This window comes from Copadichromis virginalis, linkage group LG19 (genome assembly GCF_057382275.1).
Source record: "Copadichromis virginalis isolate Kocher_CV1m ecotype Utaka linkage group LG19, C_Virginalis_male_GT1.1, whole genome shotgun sequence".
Lineage (NCBI taxonomy): Eukaryota > Metazoa > Chordata > Actinopteri > Cichliformes > Cichlidae > Copadichromis > Copadichromis virginalis.
The window spans coordinates 24,571,163-24,589,929 of record NC_140636.1 but is presented as its reverse complement, the minus strand read 5'-3'; the positions used below and the strand labels follow the sequence as shown (position 1 = coordinate 24,589,929).

Genomic DNA, 18,767 nt, shown 5'->3' with positions numbered 1-18,767 from the left:
AACAACCAAGCATTAACAAAAAAGAAAAGTAATAATTACAAATACAGTGATTTTCTGACTACCTGAACTCATCACTAGATAAGAAAAATATTGCTAGCCAAAAACAAATTACTACCTACTTCTTACTCACACCTTCACCCAGTCCACTTTCAGCTTTTTAAGCAGACATTTAATTCTAAGTGGTGCTTTTATGTAAAAAGTTGGGCCAGTTGGCTGTAATCAGGAGTGAAGAAGCAGCAGGAGACAGGGGATTAAAACAATCAGCTGACAAGCCTGTCTAGCTCTGAGAGTTTGAGGGTTAAGAGATTAGAAGATACACACTACAGCACATTTAACCAACAAAATAATTTATTACAAGGGAATGTACAACAGTGCTGCATTTTCAATGTTTTCAAAACGGAAAAAGGCTCAGGAACAAACAGTCAAAAGTGCTTGGATTGCATTATAATCTTCTGAATTGAGTGCTTTTTCTTTCTACAAGTAAGGACCCCAGCCTAAATACATCTGACACAGTAGTTTATCATCCGTGGCTTCTTGTATGAGGTAATGGACGTGCCCCTCAATTGACAGAGGAAGACCCAGCACTTTATTCCTGCTCTTAATCACTCCCTGCAGGCGCTGCTCAATGTCACACACGTGGGTTTTAGCCTAGCAGAGAAATGTAAAGAACAAACATTATTAGGTTTTATTGAACCTGAATGTGCTGTATTTAGCCCAGTTTTCCTCTGGGATTAATAAAGTCTCTCTGGTTTAGATTTGCAAGTAAATATAATTTAAGAGGTAAAAATTCAAGAAACATGCCCACCTTTTCATTAACAATCTCTCCTGTCTCATTGGCCTGAGCTTTTGATAGTCCTTTGGCTTGTTTGCTCCACTCCACCAGTGGGTCATGAAGGAAGGTCTTCAGCACGCTTGCAGGAAAAATTAAAAACAAAAACAGATTTTTAATATTTATGAATGGTTGAATTTGACATTAATACTTTTTATGTGAATGTACCTCATGAGTGGCTCTCTCTGGTCTCTCATTAGTCTTATCGTAACCTCACAGGCTTGCCTAAAGAGGCCCTCGATGCCCATGGGCCCCATAGCATGCACCATGTTTCGAGTCAGACGAAAGGGAACAACCTCTGGCACGTCAAATGTCTCCCCCTAGTGGAAAAGGAGAGAAAAGCACAGGCAAACTTAAAAGCAACAACATGCACTGGTGTTAAGGATACATATAATAAATAATAAATATATGAATATTCCTAAATAATATTTTATTGAATCTAAGGCAAAAAATAAAATAAAACCTTGTTAAAGAGGCAGTTGAAGTCTACATGAACACATTCTCCAGTGAAGGAATCAAAGAGGATGTTTTCTCCGTGGCGATCTCCCAGACCCAGGATGTAGCCCACCATGGACATCACAGCAGTGGAGCGGCAGTATGCTGAACGACTGCTGTACCTGTAAACACACAAATACTCCAAAGATTTATTCTTGGATTTAAGTTACACTTGAAGCAGATTTTTGAAAAATTCTGAATTGAAATAACTTCTTTCAAATGTGGTCAAGATGTTAAATGAAAATGACTAACATTTCTGGTAAAGCAGTGACTTCCAGGAGTATAATTATAGCAGTGTTGTAGTGAAAGTCATACCATGACGTGGGGTCAGGAAAGGTCCGGAGGAACCATTCATAGAAGACAGGGGGGTGTCGAGCACACAGCACCTCCTTGTGGATTCGCAGTTTTTCCTCAAAGGGAGCTGTCTTGGGAAGAATAAGCTTCCTGAGCTCTTTACCTGATAGGTAGATACCTTAAAAACACAGAAAAGGTGAACAACTTAATTACTTCCTAACATTTACTTAAAAAAAAAAGAAAAGGTTTTTGATTGTAGGTGTTATAAGTAAGGGATACCTCTCTCTTTGTACAGCTTTGTGAGAATGTGCCGCAGCCCGGCAGTGTTGTTAACCCATTCAATGATGCCACACTCCTCATTGAGGGGAATCACAGCATAAGTCCGGATGTGTAGCTCCCTCCGTCTGGACTCAGCATCTTTACGGAGGCACTACAACAGTACACACACAGTACAAACAAGCACATATAAATGCTGTTCTTCTCACATTTTCTCAAGTATTGTCATGTAATTTGCACACATATTGATTGATTTAGTACAGCTCTGCTACATAATGAGCTCCTAACTGCAAAGAAAAAAAAAAGGTTCAGTTTTTATTCACATTATGAGAAGAGGCTAATATTTCATTTTAACTTTGAGGCCAGAACAACACATAAAATAAGATTGAACCTCTAAAAGTTAGTAAGTTTGTTTATTCTGACCTAACATGCAAGTCGCTCTATGGCCAGAACTCACTATATATCCATTTAGTTTGAATGAAATCTCCCAGATACCTTATTGATGAGACAGTTGAACTCCATAAGTCTGCAGTCCTTCCTCAGGTCATCTTTAGGTTTACACATCATGGTGTAACCCCGACCATCCGAACCCTTCAGGCTTATCTTCTTTGGCTTCTGCAAAGAGGCCAGGATCTCCACCTACACAAACAAGATTATTTTCTGTAACTGTCAATCAACTCCTGCCGAATGTTAAACATACCGTGGCGGCCGGTCAGAATAGTTAACACCCTCTTTCTCTTACACTGTCTTCAAAACCATCCAGGTATGCCCAGTGTCCAGGAAAAGCATCATGCTGTGTGTTTTCCCCGCCTGTGGAGGGCAGCGTTGGGATGAGGACAGACTGCAGAGGGATCAGGATCTGACTGAATGTCGGCTCCTCCACCAAACGTTTTAGCTGCTTGAAGTGAATGCTCATACTGAGGGTGGTGCTGTTACCATTCACCTGTAAGACACATATAGAAACATCTCTACTCCTGCCTAAAGATGATTTAAGGATTGAGAAGTCATAGACTATTGAAGTGTATTTGTGCATGGGCGTGTATACCGGTTTATTACAAAGCTCCAAAAGCTTGTCTGTCAGTCTGTTGGCATCTCCAATGAATTTTTCCAGGGACTGTTTAAGACTGACGGCTTTCTTAAGGATCTGATTACAGCGATTCATGCGCATGGGGTAGGATGACTGGAAAGAAAAGAAAAGCAGACATAAATAAATGCTGTATTTTGGACGCAGAAGCAGTTGATTACAAAAACTAACAGAGAAATTGTAATTTTGATTTGAACTGATCTGCTAAATAACATTTCAAATTAAAAAAAACCCCCCACATAAACAGACTTGCAAATGTTAAACTTTATAGTCACCCCTCATTTGTTTATATTTTGCTTCCAAAGACCCAGACCTTCTAGTAATTTCTTAAAGTGGTCTTGAGCAATAGTTCCCCAGGCTTTCTGGAGGGATTTCAAAGGGTTTGTTTGGACAGTGGCTACTACATAAGTGGATGACAAAAGAAGAGATGCATTTATTATCTGTTATGGAAGGCAGCCAACATCCGAGGAAAAGCTTTGAATGTCCTCCAAGAAGCCTGGAGAACTATTCCTGAATATTCCTAATCCTACCTAATGAAATGACAAAACAACTTGCCTAAGAGAGTTCAGGCTGTGTTGAAGAATAAAAGTGGTCATATCAAATACTGACTTTCAAGCTCATTAGAATTACAAAGGCTATATTTCCATGTTTATAGAAATCACCATCAACCTTAAATGAGGGGTGGCTCATTTCTCTCACCTTGCACACCGCAGTCATTAGCCACATAGCTTGCTGGGGGTATGTGAGGAACACTTTGGCCACAATGGTCATGAGGACATTGAAGACCTCATCGCTGGAGTGACACACCCTGGAGATCAGCTGGGAAAATGCGGTCAGGAACTGGTACGGCGCCAGCTTAGCACAGTGCTCGCTCACTACTGTGTTGATTTTACTCAGCTCCTGTCGCATCTGTCTGTCTGCTCGCCCAGCTGAGGTGAAGGAATAGGTATAATATCAAGTGTTAATGAAAAGCCAATGAAATGCTAAAAATTTGCAAATTAATTAGACTGAAACTAGAAATATCTCCCTGCCCTGTGTGATTTGCCCACCTTTCTCACATTCACACACTTTAGCTCCATAGTCCAGCCAAAGAGACAGCATGCGAGGCATGGCCTGGTAGATATACTGGTTTCCAAACTGCAGAGCACTAGGAGGGAGAAAGTTGATAAGTGTGTTGTTTGATGAAGAAATTAACAGCTGTGAAGTAGCTAATAGAAGCTCTGATTGTAGTCTACAGCAGGGGTGTGCAACTCCAGTCCCCGAGAGCTACTGTCCTGCAGCTTTTAGATGCATCTTTGTTCCGACACATCAATGAATGGCTTGTTATCAGGCCTTTGGCAAACTTGATGGCATGCTGAAGAATTAATCCAACCATTTGATTCAGCTGTGTTGGAGTAGAGATGCATATTAAAGCTGCAGGACCGAGAACTGGAGTTGGAGACTCTGGGTCTACAGGGCTGCAAATCAGCAGAAAGAACAAGAACTTACTTCCCGAAGAATGTGACGATGTAACGGATCAGATTACCCTGTTTCTCCAGCTTGTTATCTGTCACCATTGGCATGACTTTGTCATAGTATTTGGCTAAGTAGAAGTTACCATCCTCCCACTCTGGTAGGAGGTTAGTCACATCCTAAAAACAAAACAAAACAAAAAACACATAAGGTAAAGACAAGTGATGCAGAAATCTGCTTTGGTGCCACATCACTGTGAGGGTGATCTCTGACATTTGCATCATTGCATTTTTCACTTTTTTGTCTTTTTATGAAACATTTTCAGAATCTAGTTTAAAAGTGTGTAGATATATCAACCCTGTATGTCTTCATGATGGCATTAGACTCGAAGTTGGCCGTCTCCTCCATGAAGCGCCCCACCAGCAGCATGGCTTTGCCTTTAGTCTGGAGACTGCGAGGATCTGTCAGGGGCTGATCTTCAGGGAAACACTGAGCCACACCCTTCTGCAGGACAATCAGGGCTTGGTGGACATCGCCCTGATGACATTCAGGCAGACAAATTAGGCTATATTAGTTTAATTTGATTATGCACATGTATGAAAATCTAATTTGCAGATAGGAAGACACTAAAGAAAATACGTTTTCTGGTCCTGTACAAATGTGAATAATTTGCATACAGTTTTGCATCATATATTGAATGTTGGTTTTATTTGTAGCCTGGTTATACCTTAGACCAAAGCCACTTTGCCTTCTCTGTGACCAGTTCAGCAAGATTTGTATTTTCTGCATTGAGAAGGGCGTTAAAGGCGGTCTGATGGTGTCCTGCTTTCCTGGCAACCCGGGCACTTTGTAACCAGCACTCCCCAACCAGCTCCTGACATACAGGTCTGCAGAGTGAGATGATACATGCAGATGTGAGTTCAGAAAGATTTGAAAATGTTGTATTAAGAAGAAATTTTAAACTGATTTCTCTAATGTGTGTGTTTCAGAAAAACAGCATGTTAAAATCTGTGCAACTAAAAAGTGATGTTTCCTTACTGCGTTCCCAGACTGAGCAGGGCACGGCGGAGAGCCAGGACTGGCTCCTTGGCCCTGAAAGAGTTTTGCGTCATCTCCAGCCGATCTGACCAATGAGGAGGCAGTTGGCTGAGGTTGGACCCGGATCCCTGTCTCTGTTTCAGCAGCTCAGTGAAGGTGTGCTCCAACTCACTGAGCATGTGGAGTCTAAACACACGTAAAAGCTTTTTTAGAAAGTTATTAAAACACAACACACTTGACTCCAAACTGAGCTGACATCCACAGACCTGACAATATACTCGTATCCTCTCTGGTAGGTTCCACACTCATAACTGGCAGCAGACAGAGGGACGACCTGTTCTTTCCTCACCAGCTTCAGCTTCTCATAGAAATTTTCAGCATCCTGCTTCTTAGCTGAGAGCAGCAACTGGCCGAGCCGCACACCCCATGTGCTGGACTGCTGGTCTGGAGACACAGAATAGAAAACTATGCTTTAAGCAGATCCATGCAGCATGTAGTCACCAGTGATTTCAGATGTTGCAAATACATGCTGTGTTTCTGCACTACCTGAACTCAAATAATCTTCCAGCAGGTCCCATTTTCCAAGCTTCCAGGCTGCCTCTACTCTGTAGGTGTTGAGTTCTGACTTCCACTGGTGCCTAAATGGACATACAATGCTACATTAGGCAAACCTATATTAACCTAAATTTTAAAAATTACATTTAATAAGAAATAGATGTACACTGATATGTATTTTTCTTACTTGTTGGCCAGTACTCCATTGACTTGCGTGATGACTGTGGACAGCTGTCCCAGGCCGAGCATGGAGGTCATCACTCCATGATAGTGAGCGATCTTTATACAAAGCGATAATTGAAATGATCAAGAAAGAAAAAACAGTGAGTTAATTATCTTTTATGTCGATATCATAAATAACATATTGTAAGAAAACATATAAAACTGGCATAGTATATGTACACATACCGGTTTATTAAGCATGTCAGTTATTTTAAATGCAAATAACTAATCAGTCAATCACATGGTAGCAGCTCAATGCATTTAGACAGGTACACAAGATCAATTTCAACCCAACCAAGTATCAGAATCAAGGAGAAAGGTGATTAAAGTGGCTTTGAACACACCACTGAAATACTCAGTCGCACCAACTGGGTGTACATGTTTATGGACTACATGTGTTTGGGTACCTGGTCTGACTCCAGCTGTATGGCTCTGTCATAGCACGCGGTGGCGTCACGGAGCAGGCCGATGCTTTCATGCTCAAGTATCTGTTCCTGGAGTGATGGCTCCTCCCTCCTCAGAGCGTTGACACCTCTCACTCCATCCGGCTCGTGCATTGCAGCGTACAGCGTCTGTGGCAAGCAATCACGTACATCACAGAGCTTAAAGTTCACCACAGAGATTAATTGGATGAGTGGTTAAAAGACAAGTGCACTTGTACTATTGGACTCGTTGCTGTCAAGATAACTTTTATAATGCAGTCAAAAGTCCTGAGTCAATCTTTTATTTAATGGTTAATAACCAAATTGTTTTCTGACCTGCAGGAATGAGAGATGGTCTTGTATGTTCTCTTTATTTTCCAGGATGTAAGCTTCAAAGTGCATGAGGGCACGAGTGTACGCTTTGGATCGTAGAGAGGCCTTGGCCAGGACATCCTGCGGGATATCTTTCAGGAAGGCCACCACGCGCTGATAATCCCCACTCTCTGCAATATCATGTTATAATTCTTTACTTTATTAAAGCAACAAGGTGAGTGAACAATGAGGAGAACTGAATTTTATTTAGTTATTTTCTTATACAGTTCAATGCAAATAATGCATAAAAGCCTCAATATTATCATGTAAATAATAGCAATATAAATTGCTATAGAGTTGACTGAGTAAATACATCTTTTTCAACAGTGACTGAAGCTATGCATCTTTTCATTAGTCCGTAGATTATTGTAGGGTCTACCTTACAATATACAGTGCCTTGAAGCGACTGTTGTTATGGATAAATAAAACTGAATTGAACTGAACTGAATTCTTACCATGTTTGGGTTTGGAGTAGAGGATGTGGCGACTCCACTGTGTAAGGTGTGACAGCATGCTGAACACAGTCTGAGTGCTCAGCTGTGACAGGCTGGAGGCCGTCTTCTGGGCAAGCCCCTCGGCTTGTCCATCTCCCTCTGTCAGCACAGCCAGCATTTCCTCTGTAACCTTTGACAGAAACAAGAATGGAACAACAAGGAATGAGAATTAGAACAAGATTAGAACTGAAGACATCAGAGGGACAGCTCAGGTTGAACGGTTTGAAGACAAAGTTAGACAAGCAAGGCTGAGGTGGTTTTGGACATATGCAGAGGAGGGATAGTGGATATACTGGACAAAGGATGCTGAATATGAAGCTGCCAGGCAGGAGGAAAGAAGTAAATTAGAGGATTCATGGATGCAGTGAATGAGGCCATGCAGAGGGGCTGGTGTGACAGAGGAGGATGGTAGGGATCAGGTGAGATGGAGGCAACTGAACTACTGTGGTGGTTCAGATGTGTCCTCACCTCTTGTTGCTCTGCAGGAGTGCAGCCCAGCAGCATGTAGAGCAGAATATGAGGCAGCAGGTAGATTGTGACCTTGTAGTCGTGTTTGATGATGAAACTACAGCATCTGAACACTTTGCTGGCCAACTCGTGTCTCACCTGGAGAGCAAAGAAACTTCCCTTAACTTCTGGCTTGGAAAACAAGATAAAGCTGGGGAAAAACTTCAAAAAGAGATGGGTTAACCTTGCTGATGAGGTATCCAGCCCAGGTGGCTGACCAGTCAGAGAATTTGCTGCCTCTGTTGCTGAGGTACACAGGTTTCTTCAGCTTAGACCAGTTCACCTCCTTCTGACTGCTCTTATATCTGCAGGTAAGAGTAGAAAATAACAGATTTACAAAAAGAGAAGTTAAAAAAATGGAAGGACTTAGTGAGTACTAAAAGATTGCAGGCAAGAAGATAAAATGTTGGAGAAGGGAGGAGAGAAGAGGAAAAAAAAATCCCTCAGACGACAGTTATAAGTCCTGAATTCTGAGACCATTACAAACGAGACTATGTGTGTACGAAGGTGTAAACTTAGACCTGCTGTTGAGGTGAGGCTCCAGTATTTCTTGAATTTGCTCGGGGAATCTTCTCCACAGACGTCGGCCCGCTGAGTCAGTTCGACCTTCGCGACACTCAAATATGGAAAGCAGTTCCTACAGTGGATATAAAATCACCAATACAAACAAACATTTCAACATAACCCCGCAAAAATAAATAAATACAATAGAGGAACAAACACAAATAATTAAAGCTGTTGCGTACCTGAATTGCATAAGCAGCAGAGTCCTGGGCTCTCACATCATCAGCGTACGCCAGAAATGTTCTGGTCAGTTCAGTCAGCAAATCATAGGCAAAGTTAGGATCATCCACTCCGCTCTGCCACAGAGAAAAAACAAACAAACATACAGTTCAGTTATCTTTGCTTCACACACAGTAACTAACACACACACACACACACACACACACACACACACAATTATCATTACATTTGCAATCTATGTTAGTTATTTACCACAAAGATGTTGCGGTTGCCGTGGGTGTGTGTTTGCGACAGATCCAAGCGTCCCGGATCCACGGCGCCCAGCTCCCCCAGACACTCCCCACAGAGGAGCCTGGCCTCTGGGGATGAATCCTGGCAGCCTTTCAGCAGCACTGATACCAGGTTGGAGATGACCGGCTCCACTGCTTCACTCGCACAAACCTGCCGCAGCAGCCACTCCTGCACTCCAGAAAACAGAGGAACATATTTATAGATGTGTTAAGTTAAAGTAAATTTGTGGGTAACGGTGAGGATTTAACATGGGCTATGCTAGAAGTGTAGTAAGAACTGAACTAAGAATTAGAATTAAGAACTGAAACACCAATTTAGGTGCTAAGATGTATTATAGTATGTTAATTTATGGACACATCCATTGTACATAATTCTTAATGCTAATGACCCAACTTTCAGGCTTACACCTTTCACAACAACAAATCGTTTGAAAAAGATAACACAGCCGGTGATTTTGGAATGATGCAGTCTAATGGTTTCATTATATATATTTTGCATTCTTTTCTGAGTTCTCTTTGCAAACATGGAGCTGTTACTTCACTGTAGCACTTCATTGAGTGTGTACCTGGTTGCTGTGCATCATGTCCCTGAGGCTGGTCAGCGCGTGGATCCTCACGTCCACGTTCTCATGCTGGACGGCTCTCATGGAGAGCTGCAGTGCGGCAGCCAAGTCACTGCTGCTGGCCGCCAGCTGGAAGAAGAAAAGATAAAATACAACACAACAATGTGTTGTACGTATGATCACTGTCAACCAGCCTTTGTTTCACATTCATTTTACTTTCTGTTGTGCCCTTCATACAGACCTTTTTATAATCCTGCATTACTGTGTGGATGTCTTTTAGCTCTGGATGGTCTGGTAGAAAGTAAATCTCATGGAGGTAGTCACTGACTTCTTCCCTGTAATTAAATGACAGAAGTGAGGCATCTAAAAGTGCACATACACCCACACCTATGTACATATACAAACACACTCTTTCAAGTACCTACATACGCATACATACATACTCATCCATGTGTACCCTTTTACACATTGTTGTGTATGTCTACACAAGTGTCCATTCAGCACAAAAAGGAAATAAGACCAGTTGTGCACAAGAAAAATCTGGTTGATTGAAAAGAGGATGAGATGGGAATGAATAAGATCCTTTTCCCACATTATTCACAATCCTTTTGCATACTCTAAAACCATTTTGACCAGTTTAACTAATGAGGGAAGTTAAAACTGTAACCGAAAGATGTGTCTTTGTGTTTGCACGCTGATCAAATGTGCACATTTGTGCTTATGTTTGCTACCTGTTGTCCAGGATGAGGAAGCGGATGATGGCGGCAGTTTCTTTGGGCTGCAGTGGAATCAAGGGGAGCAAAGCAACAATAACGTGACTCAGTAGGGGGCCCAGGTGTGCAGGCTCCACACTCCTCACAAAACAATCCCATGTCCTACCCAGAGGAAAAGGGAGTGTATAAAAAAAAAAAAAAAAAAAAACGAATTAGAAACAGATGTCTGAGCAAATGCCAACGAATAATAAAGATAAATGCATCACAATATGTGACTTTATGTGCAAGTATACAAGTACTGACTGGCAGCAGAGGAGAGGGAAGTCCTCTCTGTATCGCAGGCCGGTGCGTAATGTCGTCATCATCTTCACTCTGACAGAGCTGATGTGTTTGGAGCCCATCAGTCGCATCAGAGCCATCACACTTGTCAAAACCTGCACGAAGAACAGGCAGACATGTTCACTTTGAGCCAAGGAGATCTTTATTGGACAATTAACCAATCAGATTTAAAATTCTGGTATTTTAGAGGATCAATTACCAGTTTCTTGCGGTTTTTTTCTCCTGCACTGGAGCTAAGCAGCTGCATGTTGAAAAAGGCAAGAATCCCCAGCAGCTTTGGCTGTAAGTAGTCAGCCTAAAGATAAAAACAAGACATTCATTAATGGATAATTAGCAGATGATTAGTTGCTTATTATCTCTTTAATTTTTTTTTTTTTGCATAGAAAAATTACATTTTTGTTTTAAATTAATTACATAAAACATATCTCACAGATTCTGAAGCCTAAATTGTTTCATAAAGCATTTTTGTCTAGTCAAATGTCAAAAAGACAAGAAACTAAAACACTGATATGAAATGCAGAGGATGCCAAGTACCATAAGTTCTGAGGTGGTGATGTCTCGGGGTCCCTGGTACGGATCATCACTGGATGCAAAGGAGGCCAGGATTGCCAAGCCATTGAATACCTGCAAAGAAATAAACACTTATGAGAACAGAAACTAGAGTCTGTGTTTTAGATCATTTGTGAGTTTTATTCAAGAGGAGGCCTTGTGCAGAATAATTTCCTCAAAGCCACATATTTTGAAATAGATTTAATGTTTAGAAAATCTGTTTCCACATATGTGTGTCAACCTGTTGGTAGTGCTCTCCAAGACGCAGCAGCAGCTCATTATGAAGACCCTGGAAGTCTTGGCGTAGCAGAGATCCCAGTTCAATTTCTGTCTCACTCTGAAAGAACATGAAGGAGAAGAAAAATAAACTTGTTTTTAAGATGACCTCTTCAGGTACATGACTCTAAATCATGTTTCAGCTGTAAAATGCAAGTAAAGTTGTTCATACTTGTAGGTAGTGAAAGGCCCTCTCCAGCTCCTCCTTTGTGCAAGAACAGACCAGATGGCTGAAGATGTACTTAAAGTTGTTGATCAGGATCTCTCTCCTGTTTGCCTTCAACTCAATGGCCAAAGTTCGAATGAGAGCAGAGCCTGTAGAGCTTGCTTTTGCTGCTAGGTAAGGCAGCAACACCTGGAGGGTCCGCTGCATAAACAAACATGCAAGAAAGCACCAATGTACATCACATAAAGAGTGCTTACTATCTGTGTGTGGATGCGTGTGCATGACTGTACATACGGTGAGGAAGCGGTGGAGGTCTGGAAAGTCAAAAGCATGCGCGATCTGAGCAAGAATATCCAGAGCCAGCTCCCTCTGATTGGCTGACTCGGTTCCTTGATCTGGTGTGCTCCGCAGGGCTGACGCATGGCGCGAATGTAGTGACTCCACCAGGAACTAAAAGGCAAAGAAGATATAGTAATGGACTGTAGATTTTCCACAAAAAACAGTATCTAAAACAGACCAAATGAAAACTAAACCAATGCAATTTTCAAACATTAAATCCACATATATACTATGAATAACAGTATTATAGAGCAAGTCATCTAACTCATAATAAGCAGGTGAATAGGATGGGTTTGGTCCAATTTAAACAAAAGACTAGATACCTGGCAGATAGGGTTCTTGTACTGACTGAAGAGTGTCTGCAGTTTCAAGCCTTTAGTGGTGGCCAGGGCTCGAATTTGAGTGTAAGCAGCTACAGACACCTGGGACGACTTGGACAGGAGACAGTGGAGCAGACGCAGCAGAGAGAACGACACCAAACTACCCTGAGAGGCTCTGACAGAAGAGGAAAGGGGAATGAAGAAATTTCCTTCATTAAGTAGTCTTTTTAAATGTATTAACAAAAGAAATCATCTGTTTTCTACATCTAAGTGGATATGAAAATAATACAAACTAATAACAACTAGCAACACAACATTTTATTTCTGTATATAAGGTCAATAATTTTATCTCCCATCTTATAACATATTATTCATTAAAAACAATTACTATAACTCATACAGCTTGTGGAATAAAAAAAAAGCTGTTTATATACCTGCCGATCTCTCCAGTGGTGAGGATCAGAGTGTTACGCAGGTCATCATCTCTGTTAAGTTTAGCAGTGCTGAATGCCTCTTTAAGACGTGCAACCAGGAGCTGTGATGGTGACACACACCACATCAAAAAACAAGTAAACATGCAACATTAAACTATATTGATTGAGGGGAATATGGTGAAATTTTACCCTGATAAAAATATAATTAGGTTATAATAATAAAAATATAAGAAAAACTGGAGTCAGAATTGCTCACCTCATTCAAAGAGCCCTGCTCAGAGTTTCTAGTGGTCTCTGCTAGCAGGAAACGCACTGATTGGCTGAAGCGTGTTCTAACCACAGGATCGGAATCCTCCATTAGACCAATCAGGGTACAGAGTACGGCTCGGGAATCGCTGTCTGCACCAGTGAGATTCACATGCTGGCACAGGTGGGGAAGAGCTTCTAGGAAAGCTGGCAGTGAAATGTATAAAATGTTTAAGAAAACAGCAGCTGTGAACTGATTTCAATGCATCAGCTGTTGTGAAAAACTTATGGTTAAAAGGTACCTTGTTTCACGGTGCTTGGAGCTTGTGGTCTGAGCAATGGTAGGAAGGGTCTAACAACAGATGCCTTGAGGGATGGCACTGCTTTCCCAGCATGATCTGTTTCAAGACTACAAGAGAGGCAAAGGATTTTGGGAAGACAAGTGGAGTCTGTGTGGATGTCACTAAGGCTGGAGAGCTCTGATTGGAGGCAGCTCAGCTGACCAATGATCCTGGCAAGTTCCTTCTTCACCTGCTCCGAACTGTCCTCCAGCTTGGAACTACAATTATCAAACATACGCCATGAAATATAACAAAGTAACTGATGATATCAATGAAAGAAAGACAGAAAATATCAGTGGTCAAGTACTAAGTAATGTATGAGTTTCCATACAGCAAAGTAGTGCCAATGAGGTTGTAGTGCATGTTTCCCAGATGGTGGAGAAGAAGAGGGAAAGCCTTGACTGCTGCTACTCTCACCACCTCCTCCTGACTCTGCAGCGCCTTTGAAAACACACACACGCGCCATGTCTCGCACACACCACCATGTAAAAAGGCCAGCAGCGACACGCAATCGGCCTGGACCTCAGGTGCTGGAAAGAAAGACGTCTTTAAATGACTTTTAAAGCAGTCGTTTAGGTTTTCATTAAAAGAAAAAGAAGCACACAGGAACACTCACAGTAGCAGAAACCGAGTCTCTGCGCCAAGGCTAGCAACCAGGAAGGGAAGCCTGAAGTCTTATAGGCTGAGACAGACTTGTTCTCACACACCCAAGGAAGAGACAACAGAGCACACACATGTTGTTGGAGCCTGTCATCATTCTGGCTGCTCACTAAAAAAAAAAGAAAAAAAAAGAAGATTATGATTATAATAAAGGATGTGTATCTGGCTTGATTTCTATCTTCAAATTAAACACAAACAAATATGGAAAATACATAAACTTTTATTTTGACAACAAACTAAACCAAAAACATCTGGTATTTTTGTATTTAGATCCTTACTTGTCAGGTAAAGTATAGAGTCGAGGACCCTGACAGTGATCTGGACAGCAGACTGAAAGTAGCTCCGATTTGACACAGGCTGAGATCCTCCTTCTAACACTGACTGACAGCTCTTCAGGGCCCTGCTCAGCGTCTCAGTGGGAACCCAAAGGAGAGGTGACAAGCTGCTATAACAAAGAGATGTTGAGGTGAATAATATGCTATTAATCACTGTGAATGACATATGTCAAACTGGAGCCAGGAAAGTAAGCAATCTCTAATATTAAACACTATTAAAATAAAAAACTAGAGAAAAAGTTTTTCTGAGAGGCAGAAAAAAGATAAAAAGGAGAGGGCTTGTGTAAGAGCACGGGTGTATGTTTGGGAATTACCTAACGGGTGAGGAGCAGAGGGCTGCCTGATGGAGAATGAGGGCCAGTCCCTGCAGAGCAGACGCACTCTGGGTGGTCTCAGGCTTAGCAGAACTGGAGTCCAAAAGCATCAGCAGCTCCTCCAGTCGACTGTTTAACGCAGCCCAAACCTTACTGTGAACACGCATGTCCACTTTGCTTAAGATAGAGACACAGACATTACTTCAATACGACATATGAGACATTTTAAAAAAAATTGTTTGAGATTTTCATGGTTATTGCCAAATAGTAAATGTTGATGCACTCACCTTGAGGATGTTTTAGGAGTTTTACCGACTGAACTGGTGGCAGATTTGCAAGACTTCTTGGCAGGTGTTGCTCCATCTTTACACTCCTGCAGCACTAAAGCTGTCTCAGCCTTCAGGGCAGCTCGGAGAAACCCTTCTGCACACTGCGAACAACAAGCATAGCACATATTGTAAAGAGGGAAACACTGTATGGATATCAAAAGGATAATTTAAAAGGAAACACAAAGAACAGAGTTGTACTTCAGCTTGATTTGCTGTCCCCACGGTGCATGCTAGTGTCCCGCAGACTTCGGTGACCCGCTGCCTCCTAAGCAACGCGGCGCTCTCATAAACTGGTGCTACAGATAGCGAGAAGCTAAACAGCAGGCAAAGTGACTCGGTCACTTCTACACCTAACTTGACACCAGCTCCAGCAAGAGTGCAAACACACTCGAACATCTGTGAGAGGTGGATGGGCTCAAAGTGTGAGTGAGAAACATACGATTGCTGAAACACGCAGCGGGTCAGGCTTAACAGCTCTCCTTCGTAAGCTTGCTTCTCATTTATGTTTGCTGTGGCAGAGTAGGAATGTGTTTCCAGCAACTGGAAGTAGGCTGCAAAGAATTCGTGGCCCTGCATCTCAGGAAATCCTCTGAGCTCCACCAGTGTTCTCAGCATCACCATGGAGGCTTTCCTCAGCCTGATGTTCCCGTTGGACAGGATGAAGCATGCAGCTTCCCAGGCTACACTCAGGTCACAACGGGAGATGACTCCCCTCAGAGACTCAGTTATGATGTTGATCGTTACGAGTGTCAGCGACTCCAAGGCAGCAGGTGAGGAGAGCACAAGGGCAGAGGGGGTGAGGTATGAGGAGGCACAGAGGGGGGATAAACTGAAGCACTTGAGGTTTATAGGCCACTGGTTCTTTGTGTGAATGTCCAAAACATGTCCCTGTCCTGCAAGTGTGCAAATATGTGCATACAGGTTATGGCTGAGTTCCTGGGACAGAAATATGAGTTCCTGAATGAGGCAATTAAAGATAAATGGTGCCCGGACTCTCAGAGTGTGAAATAAAGAGCACAACACAGCAGAGACCCGTCCATGGATGATATCACAGCCTGGAGCTGCTGCCACACGAAGGAAACGCACCGCCACCCACTTACTGAAGTCTAAAATCAAGACAAGGAATGAGAAGATATTAAAGGACTAAACTAAAAAGGCAAAACATGTTCAGCTTTATTTTCTCTAATTTCTGAAATCACTTATGGCAGCATTTTGAGAAGAATTTCCTACCAGTGCAGCTCTGTGTTGTTTCTGGGTATTCAGCAGGCTGACAGGCAGGGTTGGCAAACATCAGAGATGAAGATTTAACTATGTGCTGCACAAAGTCCAGCAGCATCACACAGGCTGGCTCTGAGGTGGACTTCTTACTTAGCCCTAAAGCAACTGGAAGAAAAGACAACTGCTTTGTTAAAAGAGCTGGTACACATACAGAGGATAAGTCAAATATTCTTGCAATATTAACTTGAAAAGTCACTAAATGATAAAAAGCTTAAAAAAGCAACACATCATGTCAAGATCTAAAGAATCTGCTGAGAAAGTCATTGACATCTATCGATCTTGAAAGGGTTACAAAACCATTTCTAAGGCTTTGAGACTCCAGTGATCCACAGCGAGAACCATGAGCCACAAATGGAGAACGCTTTTAACAGTGGAAAACCTTCCCAGGAGTGGACAGCCAACCAAAATTGCTCAGAGAGTGTATCAACAACTCATCCAGTAAGTTACAAAAGAACCACGAATAATGATCAGTGATCCCACACCCACCAGGAAGTCTTAAATGCATAAAAAAAACCCATAAAAATCAAAGTGAAAGTTCTGCAGTGGCCTAGTCAAAGTACAGGCTTAAATATAATTTAAATGCTTTGGCATGACCTTAAACAGACCGCTCATGCTTGAAAAACTTCCATTATGGCTGATGTTATGTGAAAGACTTGTTGCAACTTATCACCAACACTTGATTGCAGTTCTTCCTTTTAAGGTTGGCACAAGCAGTTATTAGGTTTAGGGGGCAGTTACTTTTTCACACAGGTTTAGATAGGTTTTTTTCCCTATTTTTATCATCATCAATCTTTATTTATTTATTTTTAACAGGATTTTTTCAGGAATTTATAATTTGCATGTTACATTTACTTAGGCCATCTCTGTCTATTTTAAAAATTTGTCTAATGATCTAAAACATGCACGTTTGACAAATATACAAAAAAAGGGAAAAGAAATCAGCGAAGTATATTAACAAGAGGGAATAGTAGTCATGGTAAGCAACAACTTCAGGGAATGTTTCAGCAGATAAGTCTGACAGTGTGCACCAAAAAGCTGTTTGTTTGTTTTTTATTGATGTCCTTTCAGAGGCTTTTATTATGGTGACCACCCCTAGTATGTGTCGATATTCCCGGCTTACCGACATCCACATCTGTCAGTATCCTGTCGATGAACTGGCAGAGAATCTGTCGAGGTTTCTGTACCACCTGGCCGTACTCTGCAGCGCTCGCACTGCAAATATCAGCACGATGTTATTCACAGAGACATGACGAAGCAAAGGTTTTTATCGACTTCAATAAGTAAAGACGAGGACTCACTTTAGCCCAAATAAGTGGTACTGTTAACTACTTAGCTCTTAGCCAACTTTAGCCGTGTACTCACCTAGCTAGCTCCTGAAGAGCCGGTATCATCGCAGACATTTCCAGACCTTCCATTTTTAAACTTTTTGTGTCGCTGTTCGATAAAACTCTTTAATACATTAATATATAGCTCTGTCTAATCATTTTAACCAGTACACATCTCCACGTCTCCTTCTGCCTGTCAAGTCTTTCCAAAACTTTCGCTCCAAAATGACGTTTCTGTTTTGATACGGAAGCCAGCGAGGGCCTATAAGCTCAAACAAAACGCAAACTAGTAAATGCTCCCTCTGGTCGCTAAAGTAACGTTAAAGTATGTGTTTTACGGCAGGAAAATGTTTTTAAAAATTGTTAAAAAAATGTTAATAGTAAAGGTACCACAGGCCCATAGTAAAGGTCTTAAAAAGTAGGTAGGGTAAAAATATACACAACAGTGATGTTTTTTAAAGGAGAAGTAAAAAAGGTGAAATAAAAAATCTAATTGAGACTGTGCAAAAGAGTAGTGCAATTGCAGTAGTAAATAATATGTAACAAGAGGGTATAATACAAAATAGTACAATGTAAATATTTGTGAAACTGTGTATGCCTACCTACAAATGTGTTACTTAACTATTCATGAGGCATTTTTATGTATTTTGTGATTAGAATTTAATGTATATCTTAATTAAGTTGCTAAATTCAAAATTACAGTAGAATTCCTTAAATCAGTTAAATGGCATTTATATAGTACAAAGTCACAACAAAAGACACATTAAAACACTTTATATTGTAAGGTAAAGAAACTACAACAGAACAAGAGAAACACAAGTGTTTCAGTCCCTTTATTCACCATGCAGCTTTTTAAAAACACTTAAGATGTATAAGATGCTTCCCCCTATCTAAAGGGGAGACTGAAACATATTTGAAAATGGGTAATAAGTAAATAAATAAATAAATAAATATCAAGTAATGTCAGTTTATTGTCACCTCCCATCTTTCAAGTATTTTTAACCTTAAAGTTTTTAGTTATGCTCATTTTAGAAGCTATGTAGAAAAGCCAGATTTTTGCTTTTAATGGCTTTTGATTCAATTATATTTCATGCACTTCTGAATATACATGTTATATCCAATTTGCTCTTTACTTGTGTTTTGATACAGAAAAAATTCACAGGTAC

General features: G+C 41.3%; 1 protein-coding gene across 2 annotated transcripts; it reads right to left on the bottom strand.

Moving 5' to 3' along the window:
- Positions 1-330: 330 nt before the first annotated feature.
- atr (ATR checkpoint kinase) lies at positions 331-17,825 on the bottom strand. 2 transcript variants are annotated; one of them, XM_085441242.1, is made up of 48 exons: positions 17,639-17,825; positions 17,397-17,488; positions 16,229-16,381; positions 15,197-16,104; positions 14,957-15,099; positions 14,670-14,846; positions 14,299-14,465; positions 13,977-14,129; positions 13,692-13,890; positions 13,322-13,578; positions 13,030-13,226; positions 12,774-12,874; positions 12,343-12,514; positions 11,975-12,130; positions 11,687-11,881; positions 11,480-11,575; positions 11,224-11,313; positions 10,889-10,984; positions 10,654-10,784; positions 10,369-10,512; positions 9,879-9,972; positions 9,641-9,766; positions 9,037-9,243; positions 8,787-8,900; positions 8,562-8,677; positions 8,225-8,345; positions 8,002-8,139; positions 7,495-7,663; positions 7,004-7,170; positions 6,653-6,817; positions 6,211-6,302; positions 6,015-6,106; positions 5,735-5,912; positions 5,469-5,654; positions 5,158-5,317; positions 4,788-4,967; positions 4,467-4,609; positions 4,028-4,125; positions 3,678-3,907; positions 2,940-3,074; positions 2,637-2,837; positions 2,390-2,533; positions 1,898-2,048; positions 1,640-1,796; positions 1,293-1,446; positions 998-1,149; positions 806-911; positions 331-648 (listed from the first exon to the last, which is right to left on the bottom strand). In XM_085441242.1, exons 1-48 carry the CDS (start codon positions 17,689-17,691, stop codon positions 475-477), a joined length of 7,830 nt encoding a protein of 2,609 aa, XP_085297368.1. In that variant the 5' UTR covers positions 17,692-17,825; the 3' UTR covers positions 331-474. The 2 variants fall into 2 exon arrangements, with proteins under 2 accessions (XP_085297368.1, XP_085297369.1); XM_085441243.1 differs by having other exon boundaries at positions 14,299-14,462.
- Positions 17,826-18,767: the final 942 nt, after the last annotated feature.